Source organism: Mytilus trossulus, chromosome 3, assembly GCF_036588685.1.
Source record: "Mytilus trossulus isolate FHL-02 chromosome 3, PNRI_Mtr1.1.1.hap1, whole genome shotgun sequence".
NCBI lineage: Eukaryota > Metazoa > Mollusca > Bivalvia > Mytilida > Mytilidae > Mytilus > Mytilus trossulus.
In genome coordinates, this window is record NC_086375.1 from 69,913,990 (window position 1) to 69,929,241 (window position 15,252).

Genomic DNA, 15,252 nt, shown 5'->3' on the forward strand with positions numbered 1-15,252 from the left:
TGTCAGAGAAAATAACATTGACTGTTCTTTGTTTTGGCTGTTTGATGATGAACATTTATAACTGATAACAAACTTCTGTTAATTGTTGTGGAGGTGTACTGCATATTGGGCGTCTTTTTAAATGTGATATTTTATTGAATTAATTATAACTATATAGATCTCCTGGATATGTGACTCTTTATCAGAGAAGAAACCTTATATAATACATATATCAATGTGGGATAATTGATAGCCTGAAGGATGAGATATAAATATATACTGTGGGAGTTGTTTTAGGGACAGGGCCATAGGTTTTGTTTATTTAGTGATAAGGTTTGATAAGTTTTGGATTGTCAACATTACTTTAATAGCTTATAGATTGGGGCTCTGTAAACTAAACTATCTCATTGAGTTTAGTATTTGACCCTTTGAATAATTCTATATAAAATTTCTATCAACTATAACAAAGATTACTTGTATTTTAAATATATCCCAAAAATATTAGGAAACAAGCTGTTTTTAGAAGAAGAAAAAACAATTGACCAATTTTTTACTTGTTTTTTTTCCAATTTAAAAAAAAATCAGAATTACTGATGAAAATTGTTTTATGGGTTTATCAGACATAATATACCTCAATTAAGACGTCTTTATGTAATCTTTCCATGCATATATAAATCATTGTACATGCCTGACATATATAAAAAAAAAGTGAAGAAGGGCTACTAAATTTAATTTCAAACTTTTCATCAATTTTGTAATAAAATATGTAACAGACTTGAAACAAGTCTCATTTCTAGGTCAATTTGAAAAGAACATTTTTGTCAAATTATTTATATATAGTTCAAGCTTTAAGGACATAGATTTAACATTACCTTTTTTACTGCAATATATTACATTGCTTTTTAGAAGCATAGTTTGTAGAAATTGTAGTGGCACAGAGCTTATAAAGAATGTACGAAAACAATTTTTTTGTGAACAGATTTTTGAGGGGGAAAAAATGCTGTTAATCGCAATAGTTCCATTTCTTTTAACTCTCTCTGTTTATTACTTGTTCAAATAACAGATAAGATTTTTATTGAGTGATATTTTTTTTGCAATGTGACCATGATGACAAGTATGAGAATATTGTGCAATGTTTAACATGTTAAAACTATGATATGTTTGACATGTGTGAGCACATATAGTATTTTTATTTTGCCATTGTATTTTGAACAGGTCATGGTCATTTCAAAGTGTGAAACATGTGAAATGCAGCGTCGTATAATACCTTATTTGGATTTAAGATAGTTAATAGTACAAAATACAATAAAAACAATAGTCATATCTTGTTTATTGTTTGATTAGGATATATATGTAGGTCATGATTTGATCACATATAATGAACTCTTATACAATGGTATCAATCTGTCAAAAAATAAATGCACTTTTATCCTTCAAATTAAAACAAAAATCACAAAAATTGATCTGCCATGGAGTTATAGAAAAAATTTAAACTGAAAAAAAACTATGGTCAGAAGATGATATATCTAGCTAAAAAAGGTTTTAAAATATAAACATTTAAAAAAAAATTTAAATATGTTACTTACCTTGTATTTTTATTTGCAGTGCTATTATTGAGGATGGCCATATCAAGTTTAAAGGAGAAGCTTACCATCCTTATCATTTTAATTGTACCTCTTGTGGGTAAGTTTATGCAGTGATATCTTTTTGTGACCTACCATAGGGTATTATGTTTTTCAGTCTGTGCATCCTTTGTTCGTCTGCCTGTTAATCCCTCTGTCTGTCCTGCTTCAAATTAAAGTTTTTGAAGAAGTTGTAGTCCAATCCCCTAACAATCATTAATATGTTCCCATATTGTCGCTTGATGAACGAAAAAAACAATTATACATTAATCTATTCATCACTCATGATACCAAAAACATGTTTTAGAACCACTTGTATATTTTTATTGGGAAACATTGGCAACATGCTCTGAACACATTTGTCAAGAAATGTATATCTATATATATCTATGTTTATTTTCTAACATAAGTTTGTTTGGGCAGATATGTCAAAGAATGCAAATGCAGTTAGTGTTATCTAAAAAAAAAAAAAAGATTTTAAAAAAAAAGGATATTCACTAAAAAGCTTGATAAGTCTGTTGTGGTCCTTTTCCTTTGTATTTTAAAATATCACTAGCTATAGATCCACATCAATTCTATCAAAGGCAATTAATAAAAATTACTGTTTTGAAAAAAATAGATATAATTTACTTTATACTTGTAGAAATGAGTTGGATGCCAATGGTAGAGAAAAAGGTGGAGAGTTGTTTTGTCTCAGATGTCATGATAAGATGGGTATTCCTATCTGTGGTGCTTGTAGGTATGTATACTTAACCCTTACCATGCTGAGTTGTTTTCAGAAATTGTCTAAATTTCGAGTATTTGCAAAAATATGCAAATGATATGCAAATGAGCTGTACCCTGATGCTGATGCATACTGATTACAATAAATCTAAAATGGGTGATCACGGGGTGGGGTGGTCGGGATGAGGAGGCGGTTTTTTTTTGGCAGGAATTTGCCCCAAAGTTGGTCCTCAGGTACAAAAAGCGTCAATTTTGACCTTTTTTCGTTCTTTTTCTCGACCTGTAAGTAGATGCATCCATCTGTAGTTTACATGTAGCGTGGACACCAGTGAACACTTTTATCACAACAGTTGTTAGGTTGGAGTGAAACTGATCTGGGTTCATCAGTGTAAAGAAGGTCATTTGCACCAAAATTCACCAAATTTCAGAATTTTTCCAATTTTGAACTTTAACTGGACTTGCAACCGGAAGTAGTCGTTTCCTCGGCATATTTTGATAATAGACACGACCAGTCGTTATGTGCCTTTAGGTTAACGGTATTTGTCAAGGTTTCAGTCCTCTGAACTCCGTGATTCAGACCTTGAAGGTAAGCCCACCCCTCCAAAAAACCCAATTTTGTCCGATATCAAATTTTGAAGTTCGTATTTGAGCTCAAAATGAATATTTAAAGTGAGAAACATGACATGAATAGTTTCAGATTGAGGAAACGTGCATACACTACGAAATAAATGGTATTACGATGACCTCTAAATGTATAGAGCGCCATTGATGCCAAAATAACGGTATTCTGGGTACGGCCGTAATATTACGGCCCCCACACGACAAGGGTTAATAATGCTTCATAAGATACATATCATAATTATTCAGACTTCCAAATAAACAATAAATAAATTGTGTTTGTCAGAAATGGCTGCACTTAATAATCGATAAACTTAAATTTTTGTATAAGCTCTGTACCAGAAATAAAGCAGGTTAAAAAAAGGGTTTATTAGTACTTAAAATTATAAAGGTTCAAAATTGCTCGCATTAAAAGGTTTACAGGGTATACAGGTGGTTTTTTTTGTACTTTATTTCAAAATGAATATGAATTCTGTTCTATATTTTGCCCTGATAACAAACAACATATTAAGCCCAGTTAGTAACATGAAGGTTTAATCATACTTTACACATGTCCTTTCTAAGGTTAATCATACTTTTATATCCTTTTACATATCTACTTGGCAAAGTACTTAATGTATTGATTTTTAAGATAAAAAGATTGATATAATTATGTGTCAAATTACACAAATTTATCCATTATCTAGATTTTATAAGTGATTATAATTAACCCTGTTCACAATATTTGTTCAGTATATACCAAGGTTCATATATGTTATATTTATCTACTAGTATTTCAAGTGCAAAAAAGTTAAAACTTACTATACTGTTCAACACTACTCAAAAAATAAAAATAAAAATTGTTTCCCCTCCCCCACCTGGGTCTTAAATAATTATCCACAAAAAATCGGGATTTTATTTTATTCATGAAAATTGTTTGAATCCATTTCCACAATGGTTCTGATATTACCAGAAATCTTCCTGGAATTCATGAGTTATCTATCTATTAAGTAATATGTATCGAGGGTAAACTGTCTGCTTCAAAGATGTGACATCAAGTTAAAAAAAAGGCCTGTCTGCGTTGTCTGTTTACAGAAGGTAGACCCGAGGGAGAGAAACATACATTCTTGTAAATGTGGCCCCAGTTATCTAATAAATAAATTGTTTATTATGTATTTTCAGACGTCCAATAGAAGAAAGAGTTGTTCATGCTTTAGGGAAAGCGTGGCATGTTGAGGTAACTATATCTTGAGGTGTTCCTTCATGTAATGTTTGCCTATGCCCTTATCTTGATATAGGAAGGATAAAAAGCAGATTCTTCTCTTTAATACAGCTTATTATTTTTATGCCCCCATCATAACGGAGGGTGCATTTTAAAAGTTTTACCCCTGTATGTCCTGAATTGATGTCTGTTCTCTACAGCTAAATTTAGTTTGCCTCAACCGTAAGTTATGAAACTTATACAAAATGCTTCTTACAACAAAACACTGATTAATTTGGGATTTTGGTGGCATAACTTTTACCTTTCTAGAGTTGTGCCCTTTAGAAAAGGAATAAATGCTGTCTTTTCTTGTTCCGTTCTCCAATTTAAGTTTGCCTCGAAACATATATATTTTTGGGCTTGTTTTCATAAACAGATTTTGTAGTACATTGCAATAATAAAGTAATGTTTTGACTATTTAAATGTTTTCATATTATTGCAGTATTGTATGAGGTACCTATGCAGCCACTTAGCATTAATAAACAAATACATGTATAACACATCATTATGTATGTTAAAATTGTAAGCAAGTAAAAGTCTGCATTACTAAAATTCATAAATTATGGCTAGGTTTTAAATGCTGTGAATAATTTGACTAAGTAATTATAGTGATGATAAGCAATCAAATTCTGATATCTGACATATATATTTTGAAACCTTTGATCTTTTGTAGCATTTTGTGTGTGCCAAGTGTGAACGTCCATTCTTTGGGACTAGGCATTATGAGAAGAAAGGTTTAGCTTATTGTGAAACTCATTATCATCAGGTAAGACTTGTATTATGTATTGTTAACAGGCTTAAATTTTTTTATTTAAAGGGGCCCTAGCTGTCAAATTCATGGTCACAGATTTTACTCAAATTCTCATATTTGATTCATGACAATGTAAAACATTTATCCAAACTACCAAAAGTCTGAAATAAACAGTTTACAGAGCATGGTGTAGATAATATGTAGGTTGGTTTAGTGTGTATGTTAGTCCAGACGCCATCTAATTTTAAAACTATTGATTTGACATTGGATGACCATATAAGCGATGTAAAAATAAATAACGATATGAATAGATTAAACCAACACGTGCAATTGGATTTTTATAGATCTGTTTGATTTTACCTTATAGATTAAAAATGTATGTTTATCATTGTTTTTAACCGTATAAGAATGATTTTATATAGATCGAAACAGTAATCAAATGATTTACTGTAGTTTCACTTTCATTGTTGACATTCTTTTTCTTTAAACAACCTGTACACGTATAATGCATGCGTTGTCAATGTCTAGCTAGGGGTTAAATTGAAGTTCACATGAATACGGATTTAATGAGGTCGACTAATTCATGTGCAAGTGAATCAGTAATAATCAATGTTTCTTCGCTTAATGTGACAAAATTGAACTATTTTGGCTGCTAAAAGCAAATTATTATTTCACTTCCATTATTGATTTGACAACACTAATTATAATATATATTAAAAGCCAAATTGTTTTAATCATTTGTAAAATAACAAATAAATATATTTCCCCTTTACCATTTCATTTAAAAAACTTGTGTGTATTTATGTATAACATGCAAAATTAAGAAATTAGTCAACCCTCATTGAGAAGTTTTTTGCATTGTCAATTTTCTAATATTTTTATGTGTACCAAAAAAATAAAAATGTTATATTGAAAACAAAGAGAAACTGTTGAAATTAGAATTTTTAAGATCACCTTACTGTTTTTTTGTTTTTTTTAGAAATTGATAATGTCATTTGCAAACTGTGTTTTTATCTTTTCAGTTGTTTGGTAACATCTGTTTTGTTTGCAACAATGTAGTACAAGGAGATGGTAAGAATTTTATATATAAACTTGCACAAAATAAATGTCCCTATTGTTACAACTGAATCAAAAACAGCAACTATTACTGAATTCTGTTCAAATGTTTATCTGTTTCATTGATTCATTTAAATAATTCTATGTTCCGTTTTGCTCATGAACAGCTTGATTTTGGCATCTTGTGAATGTTACTTTCACAAACAGGTAAGCTTTCTTGCTGTGATATGAAAATTTTAGACTTTTATTATGCCCCATTTATTGGCATTATGTTTTTGGTCTTTGCATCTTTTCCTTGGTCCGTCTGATCGTTTGTCAGTCCGTCTCCCACTTCAGGTAGTTTTTGATGAAGTTGAAGTCTTCCAACTTGAAACTTAGTACACATGTATGATATGATCTTTCTAATTCTAATGCCAAATTTGGAGTTTTATGCCCCATTTATGGGCATTATGTTTTCTGGTCAGTCTGTCCGTCTATCCTGCTTCAGGTCAAAAGTTTTTGGTCAAGGTAGTATTTGATGAAGTTGAATTCCAATCAACTTGAAACTTAGTACACATGATCCCTATGATATGATATTTCAAATTTTTACCCGATTTCAAGTTCTACTGAAAATTGAAAGTGATAGTGTGGAGGAGGCATTTGTGCTATGGACTCATTCTTGTTGACAGCAGTTATTCCCCTTGGAAATAGAAATACAGATATAAATTACATGCATATATTTCTTGTACGTTGCTTTTCAGCTATTGCCCATTGGACAAAATATGTACAATGCCGGGGACATGGAAACAATTTTACTAATAAATATTTTTCTTTTTTTTAGTGTTTAGTGCCTTTAATAAAGCCTGGTGTGTCTCTCACTTTTGTTGCTCTATTTGTGACAGAAAAATGAGTCAAAAGTAAGTATTTACCTATTTAAAGTTGGTGTGATTGGCATACTTTGTTTTCGTGTCAGACATACATTAATAGATATTCAATGCAATAAGTCACATCTATATTGATTAATCAGTATGAGTCCTTGTATACTTTGAATAACTCAAGTTCTGACAGTATAAACAAGTTAGCTTTGTGACGCTGCTGCATATAAATCACCAGTTTCTAAAAATGATGACTAAGGTATTCAGAACATTATTTAATCTCTGATTATATAAATTGAATTGATATCAAAAATTTCATTTTTTAATAATTATTTGACAACTATTGTGCTTATGGTCTGGATATTTAAAAGGAAATTATATAGAGCAATAAGTTAGATAACAAAATTGATCTGATAAGCAAGTTATTAAATAATAGGTAAACTAAAAGTGACAGAATCCATCAAAAAAGAAATTCATTTCTGATTCTCTGTATTTCATTATTTTGACAATATATAGCCTGAAAAGAGGAAAATTTATCATTAGTAATAAATAAGTGCAAACGTTTTCAGTGGCCATTCATTTGGCTTTAAAAATTTGTGTAAAAAGGGCCTTTTTTATTTTTTAGGTACCTAAAAAGTTGCAATTAACATGATTAAAAGTAATAAAAACATATTTTTTAATTATTTTTTTCAGAACCAAATTCTTTGAATTTGACTTGAAGCCTGTCTGTAGAGTTTGTCACGAGAAGTTTCCCGGAGAACTAAAGAAAAGACTTAAGAAATACCATGATGACTTAGCAAAGAAAGGACAATCTTAATAAGACAAATATTTTATCTAGAGCTTTAAAAAATGTTTTGTCATAATATGTATGAATTATCACCCCTTAGATTGATATACATAGGTTAAGTTTTGCATGCAGTTAACCTCTTGCCTCAACTTAGTTCTACTTAAATGTATTGTTGCATACCATGTATTCACAAATTGTTTTATATTAATGGGGACTTAAAACAAGTTGCTTCAAGCAAGTAATGATAAAAATGCTTAGTGATTTTTTTTCTCACAAAAAAAAAAGAATACAAATTGGTATTAAGATGTATATTCAAGGTATTGTTACCAATACAGAACACATTTTTTTTATTGATTTATGAAAGTTTGCATGTTATCCATGGTTAAGAAATCCTTGCTGCATTGCTGCTAAAAAAAACATTTTTGGTGCTTTAATAGCTTGCCTAAATAATATTTTTGTCTTTTTGTTATTCTAACTTGATTCAAAATACTGTGAATATTTGAATTTTCTTCAAGTAGTGGTTGCTGAATTCATTTTCTAAATGTAAATAATTACATTCAGGGGCGGATCCAGCCATTTTAAAAAGGGGGGTTCCCAACATAGGATAAAGGGGGGTTTCAACTATATATCCCCATCAAATGAATTGATCCTCCAAAAAAGGGGGGTTCCAACCCCGGAACCCTCCCCCTGGATCCACCACTGACATTTTTAAATACAGATTTATTACATTTACTGTTTTAATATAGCAACAGCATGAACATACTTGTTGAGTGATATTTCTAATCTCTCTTTGTATAGATTTCAAATAATAAATGGAAAAGATTAGATTTTTTTAATACAAATAACCTTTTATAAAGACTTTATTTTGCACTAAGTAACACAGTATTACATGATTTATATTTTTATTTGACTTTGGAGATTAAATATTCAAGTTTTATAATATAGTGTTTTTCTAGAAAGAAGTACTTGAAATCTTATTTGCAAGTAAATATTCAAGTTTTATAATGAGTACAAGTTGCAGTGGTCTTTTTTAAAGTAGTACTTGAAATCTTGTTTCCTGCAAGTCTTGAGATGGTAGTTACGACTGTTTTACAAAGTATATTGACTCTATAATATAAAATGTCAGTTAAAATCTTTTGATGGTTAACTATTAAATAGTATGTAAAGAATGAACTTATATGAGTGTTTCCTTCTTGTAATACACAACTTCCTGATGTAATACTAAAATACTATGGGTACAGACAATGGCTTGATTATTTGCCAAGTTTTGTTGAGAGATAAAATTCTTTGATCAGTATAAACGAATGTTGATATTATGAAGTGTTTGTTATGTGGAATACTTTTTGACAATTTTATATTTGTTAGCCTTGTCAATGCTGTGGATTAATATGTTATGAATAGAGTATATAATTAGGAAGATATTTATTGATGTTATAGAAATTTGTAATTATTATAACAATGAATATAAAAGAAGCATGCTTAATTTGATTTCTTTATTTTGTCCTCAAGACATGCCCAAGAATGTGACTTCCCCTTTGAAGTTAAAGTTTTGTTAGTTAGAAATATTTAAAACAAATAATTAATGCACACACAAAAAAAAACAAGCATAGGTCAAAAGATAGTGTAATATTCATTTGCAATGTAAAAGCAACAATGTTCTCTATTAAGTGTTGTAAGCAATACAAGTGCATAATACTTTATCGTGTGATTCTTAAATCTTCAACACAAAAAATCTTACTGAGTGTTATGTAGTTTCTCAATATAATATGTATCTGACAATTACTTTTATGTTTGTACATTCAGATCTGGTTTTACTTGTCAAGATTTCATTTCCTCGTATAACAGCTTTATTAATTTTTCAATAGTATTTGTATGTGTAATGTTAATTGAAAATTTTACAAGGAAGACTGTGAAGTTTTCCTGTATAAATTGTTACTGAAAATAGAACTTGATTTAGGCCTCTCGTTACACTTAAAATATAAGGGGGTATATGATTTTGAGAAATGTAACATTAAAAAGCATCCAAAGTTTGTTAAAGTTATGAAACATACATACAGAACAGACATATCCTGTACTAGACTGGACTGGAAAAAAGATGTTGTTTGAAGAACAAGTACTAGAAAACAGCAGTTTTTATGGTCTGGTATTCAAGTTTTGGATCTCTTTTAGTGAAGGCTAAGCATGTCAAATGATTTATCATAGAAAGCACAATCCACCCAAGTCAAGGTTATAAACTTGGGTCAATATTACAAGAGCAAGGCCAAAAAAACATTACCTTGCTTAAAGTATGTAAACATTTTACAACCTGAAGTGTAAATGATACTTTATTGTTTATTATCATTACAGTATATCAAATGAAGTTAAAAGGTCAAAGTCAAAAACTAAGCTCTATTACAAAGAATAATTCTTAATGCATAAGCTGTAATAACTATGGATAGGTTATTTTGTTTGGTAAGAATGTGTTATCAAAAGTGCATGGAAGTCTAGTTACAAAGTATGTAAATATGTTAACCCATGATGGAACACCATCATCTCATTTTGTCAACAATGGAAATGTTTTCAACCATTTCTAAATATATAAGGGCTGTTTCAAATTTGCACTATTTTGTATGCTGTTCTGGAATATTTTGAAAGCCTACATTCACTGATGGTCCAAGGACACAGTTATCATCCTTTGGTTTTCGTTTTTGTTGTCTGACGAATATAGTCCCTAGTGTAAACAGTGTATAACTTGCATGTTTTATTTAATACACTTTCCCAATTTATTTCTTGATATTAAGAGCCAATCCGCCAGAAAACCATGCAATATTCAGAAAATCGTCCAAATCGACAATCAAAACTTGACAAATTTTAATATATTATCTCAATCCTTGACATAAAATAAAAAAAATTGGCTACTTAATTTTTGCCAGAATTGTATCTATTTTTAGTAACAGCCTCATTTGCATAATTATGAAAATTCATTAGAAAACCAAGGAAAAATCCAACTTTAAATGCCTTTTAAGAACGACCCAGAAGCATATTAAATGGGGGAGTTGAGTTTTTAGAGTAATGTCAGCTGGAACCCATTCATTTTACCATGTTCTGGTCAATACAAATGAAAATTTAAACTATTTGGCACATTGCCAGGAGCACGGACGCAAAGGCCGGATTTTTCATAGATGAATTTACATGACTTTTACTTGCTTCTAACTTGCAAGACCTATTCCGTATATGTTTGCAACTTATATTAGTTTTAAGTATGGTGTATTTTTTATTATAGATTAAAATATTAAGCTTGGCAAATGACTAATACATGTTAAATTTTGCCATGGAAGAATGGTGATTTTAGTCCCGAATTGGCACATTTTGATTTTGATTTTAATTTAATTATAAATACAATTGTAATAAAAAAGCTAATAAAATTATTTAAAAAAAGTAAAATAGATATGTCTTAAAATTTAAATGAGACGTTTTTGTACTGCAAGTGCAAAAATCAATAAATTGGCTGAAACCAGGGAGTACATCTTTTATGCTCTTCCATTGACTTATCTCCCTTGGGCAACATGTCAGCTCCCAGTGATGGACTTGGCAGACAAAGTTTACAGCGAAGTTTGCAACTTTAATAATCTAGGAGGAGTATTTGGGCTATCCCAGCATTATGCATCTACATATTACAAACTATTTAAGATATCTGAATGCACTAAAGACCAAATTAGCATTTCCCAAAAGAATAATTAGTTATTACTACCAATGCAAGAATCTGCCAATCATGACAATAAATTACCAGACAATAATCATAACTTAGTGAACAAACATGATGAAAACTATGGTGTAGAATTTCCAATAGGATTCCTTGTTTTATATAAGACGAGGAGTGGTTTATTTTCCTGTGGTTGTTATTAGACATGTTAGAATATGCTTGAAGTACAGGGACTTTTATGGAATTCATTGACATCATAGTCAAGCAAGATGTCAACATCCCGTCCAACCATCTTCCAGTAAAGCCAATTTGAAAGCTGACTTAGGATCTTCATCATTTAGTGACAGGGTGTATACAGGACGAGTCATCCCACTAGGATCAGGTACATTGTACAACTCTTAACAATCAATTTTCATAAGTACAACTCTTAACAATCAATTTTCATTAGTTCCTTATACATGTATAAAGGCCGTTTAAGGGGGTCTCATTTGGGGGGGTTCTGTTCCCGGAACACCGCTTATTGTTTTGTTAGATTCCAGAACCCCGGCTATACTATGCACCTAAGCAATTCTCATTTTTTTGTAATTTCCCTTGTCCCGCTAGACCTTAATTCCTGTTTTCATGGCACAATAATTTGACTGTCACGCTTAGGAAAAATTGGCAATCCCGCATCACGCTTAGACCCTAATGAGACCCACTATATAGTCAATCTGAAATTAGGGGACCAACATTTGATACAATAGCCAGATGAAAAAAGGAACGGAGGGAGTTGAAAGGGCATGTGAATATTCTTTTACACCTGACCTGTTTCTAGGACATCTTATCTATTTCCTATAGCCAAGTGCAAACAAATAATATACTGTAAATTGAGAAATTATTGTAATGTTTTTATTATTGCTAGAATGTAAAACATTTTTTTTTTGTAATTGCAATTTAATTAAAACTCACATTTTGAGTATTTTTTATATGAATCAAACAGGATATTTCTGAATATCGCAAAATACAAAATTGAAGAATTATTTTATAGTTTAACACTTTTCATTTGTAGGACTATTATCATGATAATAGATGCAGGCAATGCTGATGATTTTTGTGAATCACAATAGCCAGGTCAAACTAAATACATGTAAAGAACAAGATACTGGTAAGATATTATTAACTTATATATTAATTTTTAAAACTGTTTGGAAAATATGGTTATCATGACATACAAAGTATATACGTCATCACCTTTATAATAATTATACATCAGTTTTATTGAACATGTCTTTGTTAACTTGGTTTTCCCATTGAAAAATCACTTTTATACAAATTAATTTGTAGTAGGAATACATGTAGTACATTCTTACATATGTGGGCGGCTCCTATGTTTTGCATTCAACAACTATTACATTTTCAAGATGGCCACCAAGGATGGCAAAAAAAAAGTTGTCATCTTTATTTCCTGTCAGTGGTAAACATGTAAATGAAAAATATGAAAAAAAGTGGTATGATTGCAAATTAGAATAAATGACATACAACTTATATGTAAGCTATAGGTCTTCATATGCCATATATGGCCTTCAACAATGCACAAGACCAATACTGCATATCTATTCAGCCATAAAAGGCCAAAAAATTAGAAAATGAAAAAATATGAAAGCTAACAGCCTGATCTATATATGTACATGTATGTTTTGTGATTTTCAGATCTAGACTCACAGTCAACATCAGATTGGAAGACTGATAATGCTTCTGACAGAAACAATTTCAACCAACCAAACAAGTAACCGAAACTTTGCATCTTTAAAACACTACTTACCTCTTCCATGGGATGATGTTCCAAAAAATAACAGTTCATCATTAATGAAGATTTTTATGTTATGGATTTTCTTTTACAAGAAAGTTAATGTACACTTGTTTTTATAGTAAAACCTTGCTGTTCAAGTATCAAAAAAACATTTAACTTTATTGAAATTTGAAGATTCATATAACTTTTTTTAATTTTGTTATTTCTCAGGATGTCATGTAGAGGTACAGTCATGACAGTAATCTAAACAGCTATTCAATTTCATTCAAAATTCTTTGAAAATTTGGCACTAGTAAATATAAACTGAAGTAATTTGTTTTTCCTTTAGTTATGGGATTTTTATGGCCAGTAACAAAGTAGTCCGTGCCTTAAGTTTTATCCTTGTACTAAAATTCCTATTTTCCGTAATTCCATAATTCAGTCATTCCGAAATAAACTTTACAGTGTTTTTTTTCTAAACGCCATAGATATTGGCCTGATTTTGGGTATGTAAGTTGACTATGATGAGTTACAGATCAATTATAAGTTTTGTTCCACTCCCCTAATTTCTGTTGAAATTGACTTTGATAAATTGTTGAAAATCACAGTTATATGCACTTTTTTCCTAAACGCTTTCAGATATTGGGCTCACTTTTGGTATGTGAGTTACAGATCAAGTTTAAGTTTCGTCATGCTACCCTAATATTTGCTGTAATTTCGGGCTTTGGACTTTGAAAAATTTTGGAAAATCAAAGTTATATGGACCTTTCTTCTATTAAAATGCTTTTAGATATTGAGCTGATTTTTGGTATGTGAGCTAAGGCCGTAGTTTTTTTATTTTTAGTTTTACGAACCCTCCTACCCTAAATTTTGCCAAATAGGAAAAAAAATAAAATTAAAAATGTTGATTTTTATTTTTTTTTCTCCTCCGACCCTGTGTTTTTCATGCAAAAAAAATAAATTTTAGTTCATAACTGCATGAAAGAATCTAAATTTAAGCTCTTGGTGATTTAGTAAATTGTTGCACATTGATTTTCAATTCAAACCTTGTCAAGAAAAATAAAATAGTTGTGACACTAGTAGAAAATCTCCTGGTGAAATAAAAAAAAAATAATTTGATATTGACGGTTGGTATAAAAAAAAAATCAGCAGCAGCAGCAGTTTTTTTTTTTTTTTTTTTTCGTCCTCCTACCCATTGGTTTTGTCAAAAAATTTCGTAAAACTAAAAATATAATAACTATGGCCTAACCATGATGAGTTACATATCAAGTTTAAGTTTCGTTCCGCTGTGTAATTTTTTCCAGAATTAAGGGTTTTAAACTTTGAAAATTGTTCAAAAATCATATTTATATGGACATTTTTCTATATGCCTCCAGATTTAGAGCTGACTTTTTTTATGTGAGACAACCATCATGTTTGTATCCACATGTGTTATTAAAATTGCAGATTTTCAAATTTTTGAGACGTAGCCTTTCGTTTTGCTTTGACACATCTAGTTTAAGATACATTTATGATTATCATTTTTGTATTGACTACATTACAGTAGATGCATTTATGATTTTCATGTCTTTATTGACCACATTGCAGCAACATAGATATATAGGTACCTGGCAAATATTACCTTGTTAGCATACTAGGCTCAAAGGGCCATAAAAAAGTCCATCTCTTAGTGTCTGTTAAAATCATCTCTATTTTGCAACTCTTTACAGTTTTCTCTTTTAAACCATTATTTTAAAAACTTTAGAAGAAGTATCATACATATATGTATATATATATATATATTGTAAAAACTATCAAAATGTCAAGATCTTTTACTACCCAAAATTTTTCTGAAAAATTGGGACGTAACATCTATGAGCTATTGTCCCTGAAGTGTGTAAATTTACAAATTTTCAGAGTTTTCTGCTAATATCTGACAGCTATATCAATATGATATAAGAAAATATTGCAAAAGTGTTCAGAAAAACTTATTTTTACAGTCTGAACTTATTCTGAATTATTTTAAATTTATTGCTTTTGAATTATGTGTTTTTTATCGTTTTGAGGTGCACAATTTGTCAATTCAAGCTATTTCGGCTCCTGGGAGCCTCTAGATTTGTGATGAATGAATTGTATTTGTATATGATTTTTTTCTTAATGTATTAAATGAAACATTAATTATTCTTTTCCTTT

General features: G+C 30.2%; 1 protein-coding gene across 4 annotated transcripts in view; it reads left to right on the forward strand.

Annotated features, from left to right (window-relative positions):
• The window catches only part of LOC134712258 (LIM and senescent cell antigen-like-containing domain protein 1), a 30,875-nt gene extending 21,762 nt beyond the window's left edge, over positions 1-9,113 (forward strand). For all 4 annotated transcript variants that reach the window (XM_063573632.1, XM_063573629.1, XM_063573630.1 and 1 more), the window contains exons 7-13: positions 1,585-1,662; positions 2,245-2,340; positions 4,104-4,158; positions 4,856-4,948; positions 5,956-6,004; positions 6,810-6,885; positions 7,537-9,113. In XM_063573632.1, the coding sequence (XP_063429702.1) occupies positions 1,585-1,662; positions 2,245-2,340; positions 4,104-4,158; positions 4,856-4,948; positions 5,956-6,004; positions 6,810-6,885; positions 7,537-7,660 (571 nt within the window). In that variant the 3' untranslated portion in view covers positions 7,661-9,113. The remainder of the gene's footprint in view (positions 1-1,584; positions 1,663-2,244; positions 2,341-4,103; positions 4,159-4,855; positions 4,949-5,955; positions 6,005-6,809; positions 6,886-7,536) is intronic.
• Positions 9,114-15,252: the final 6,139 nt, after the last annotated feature.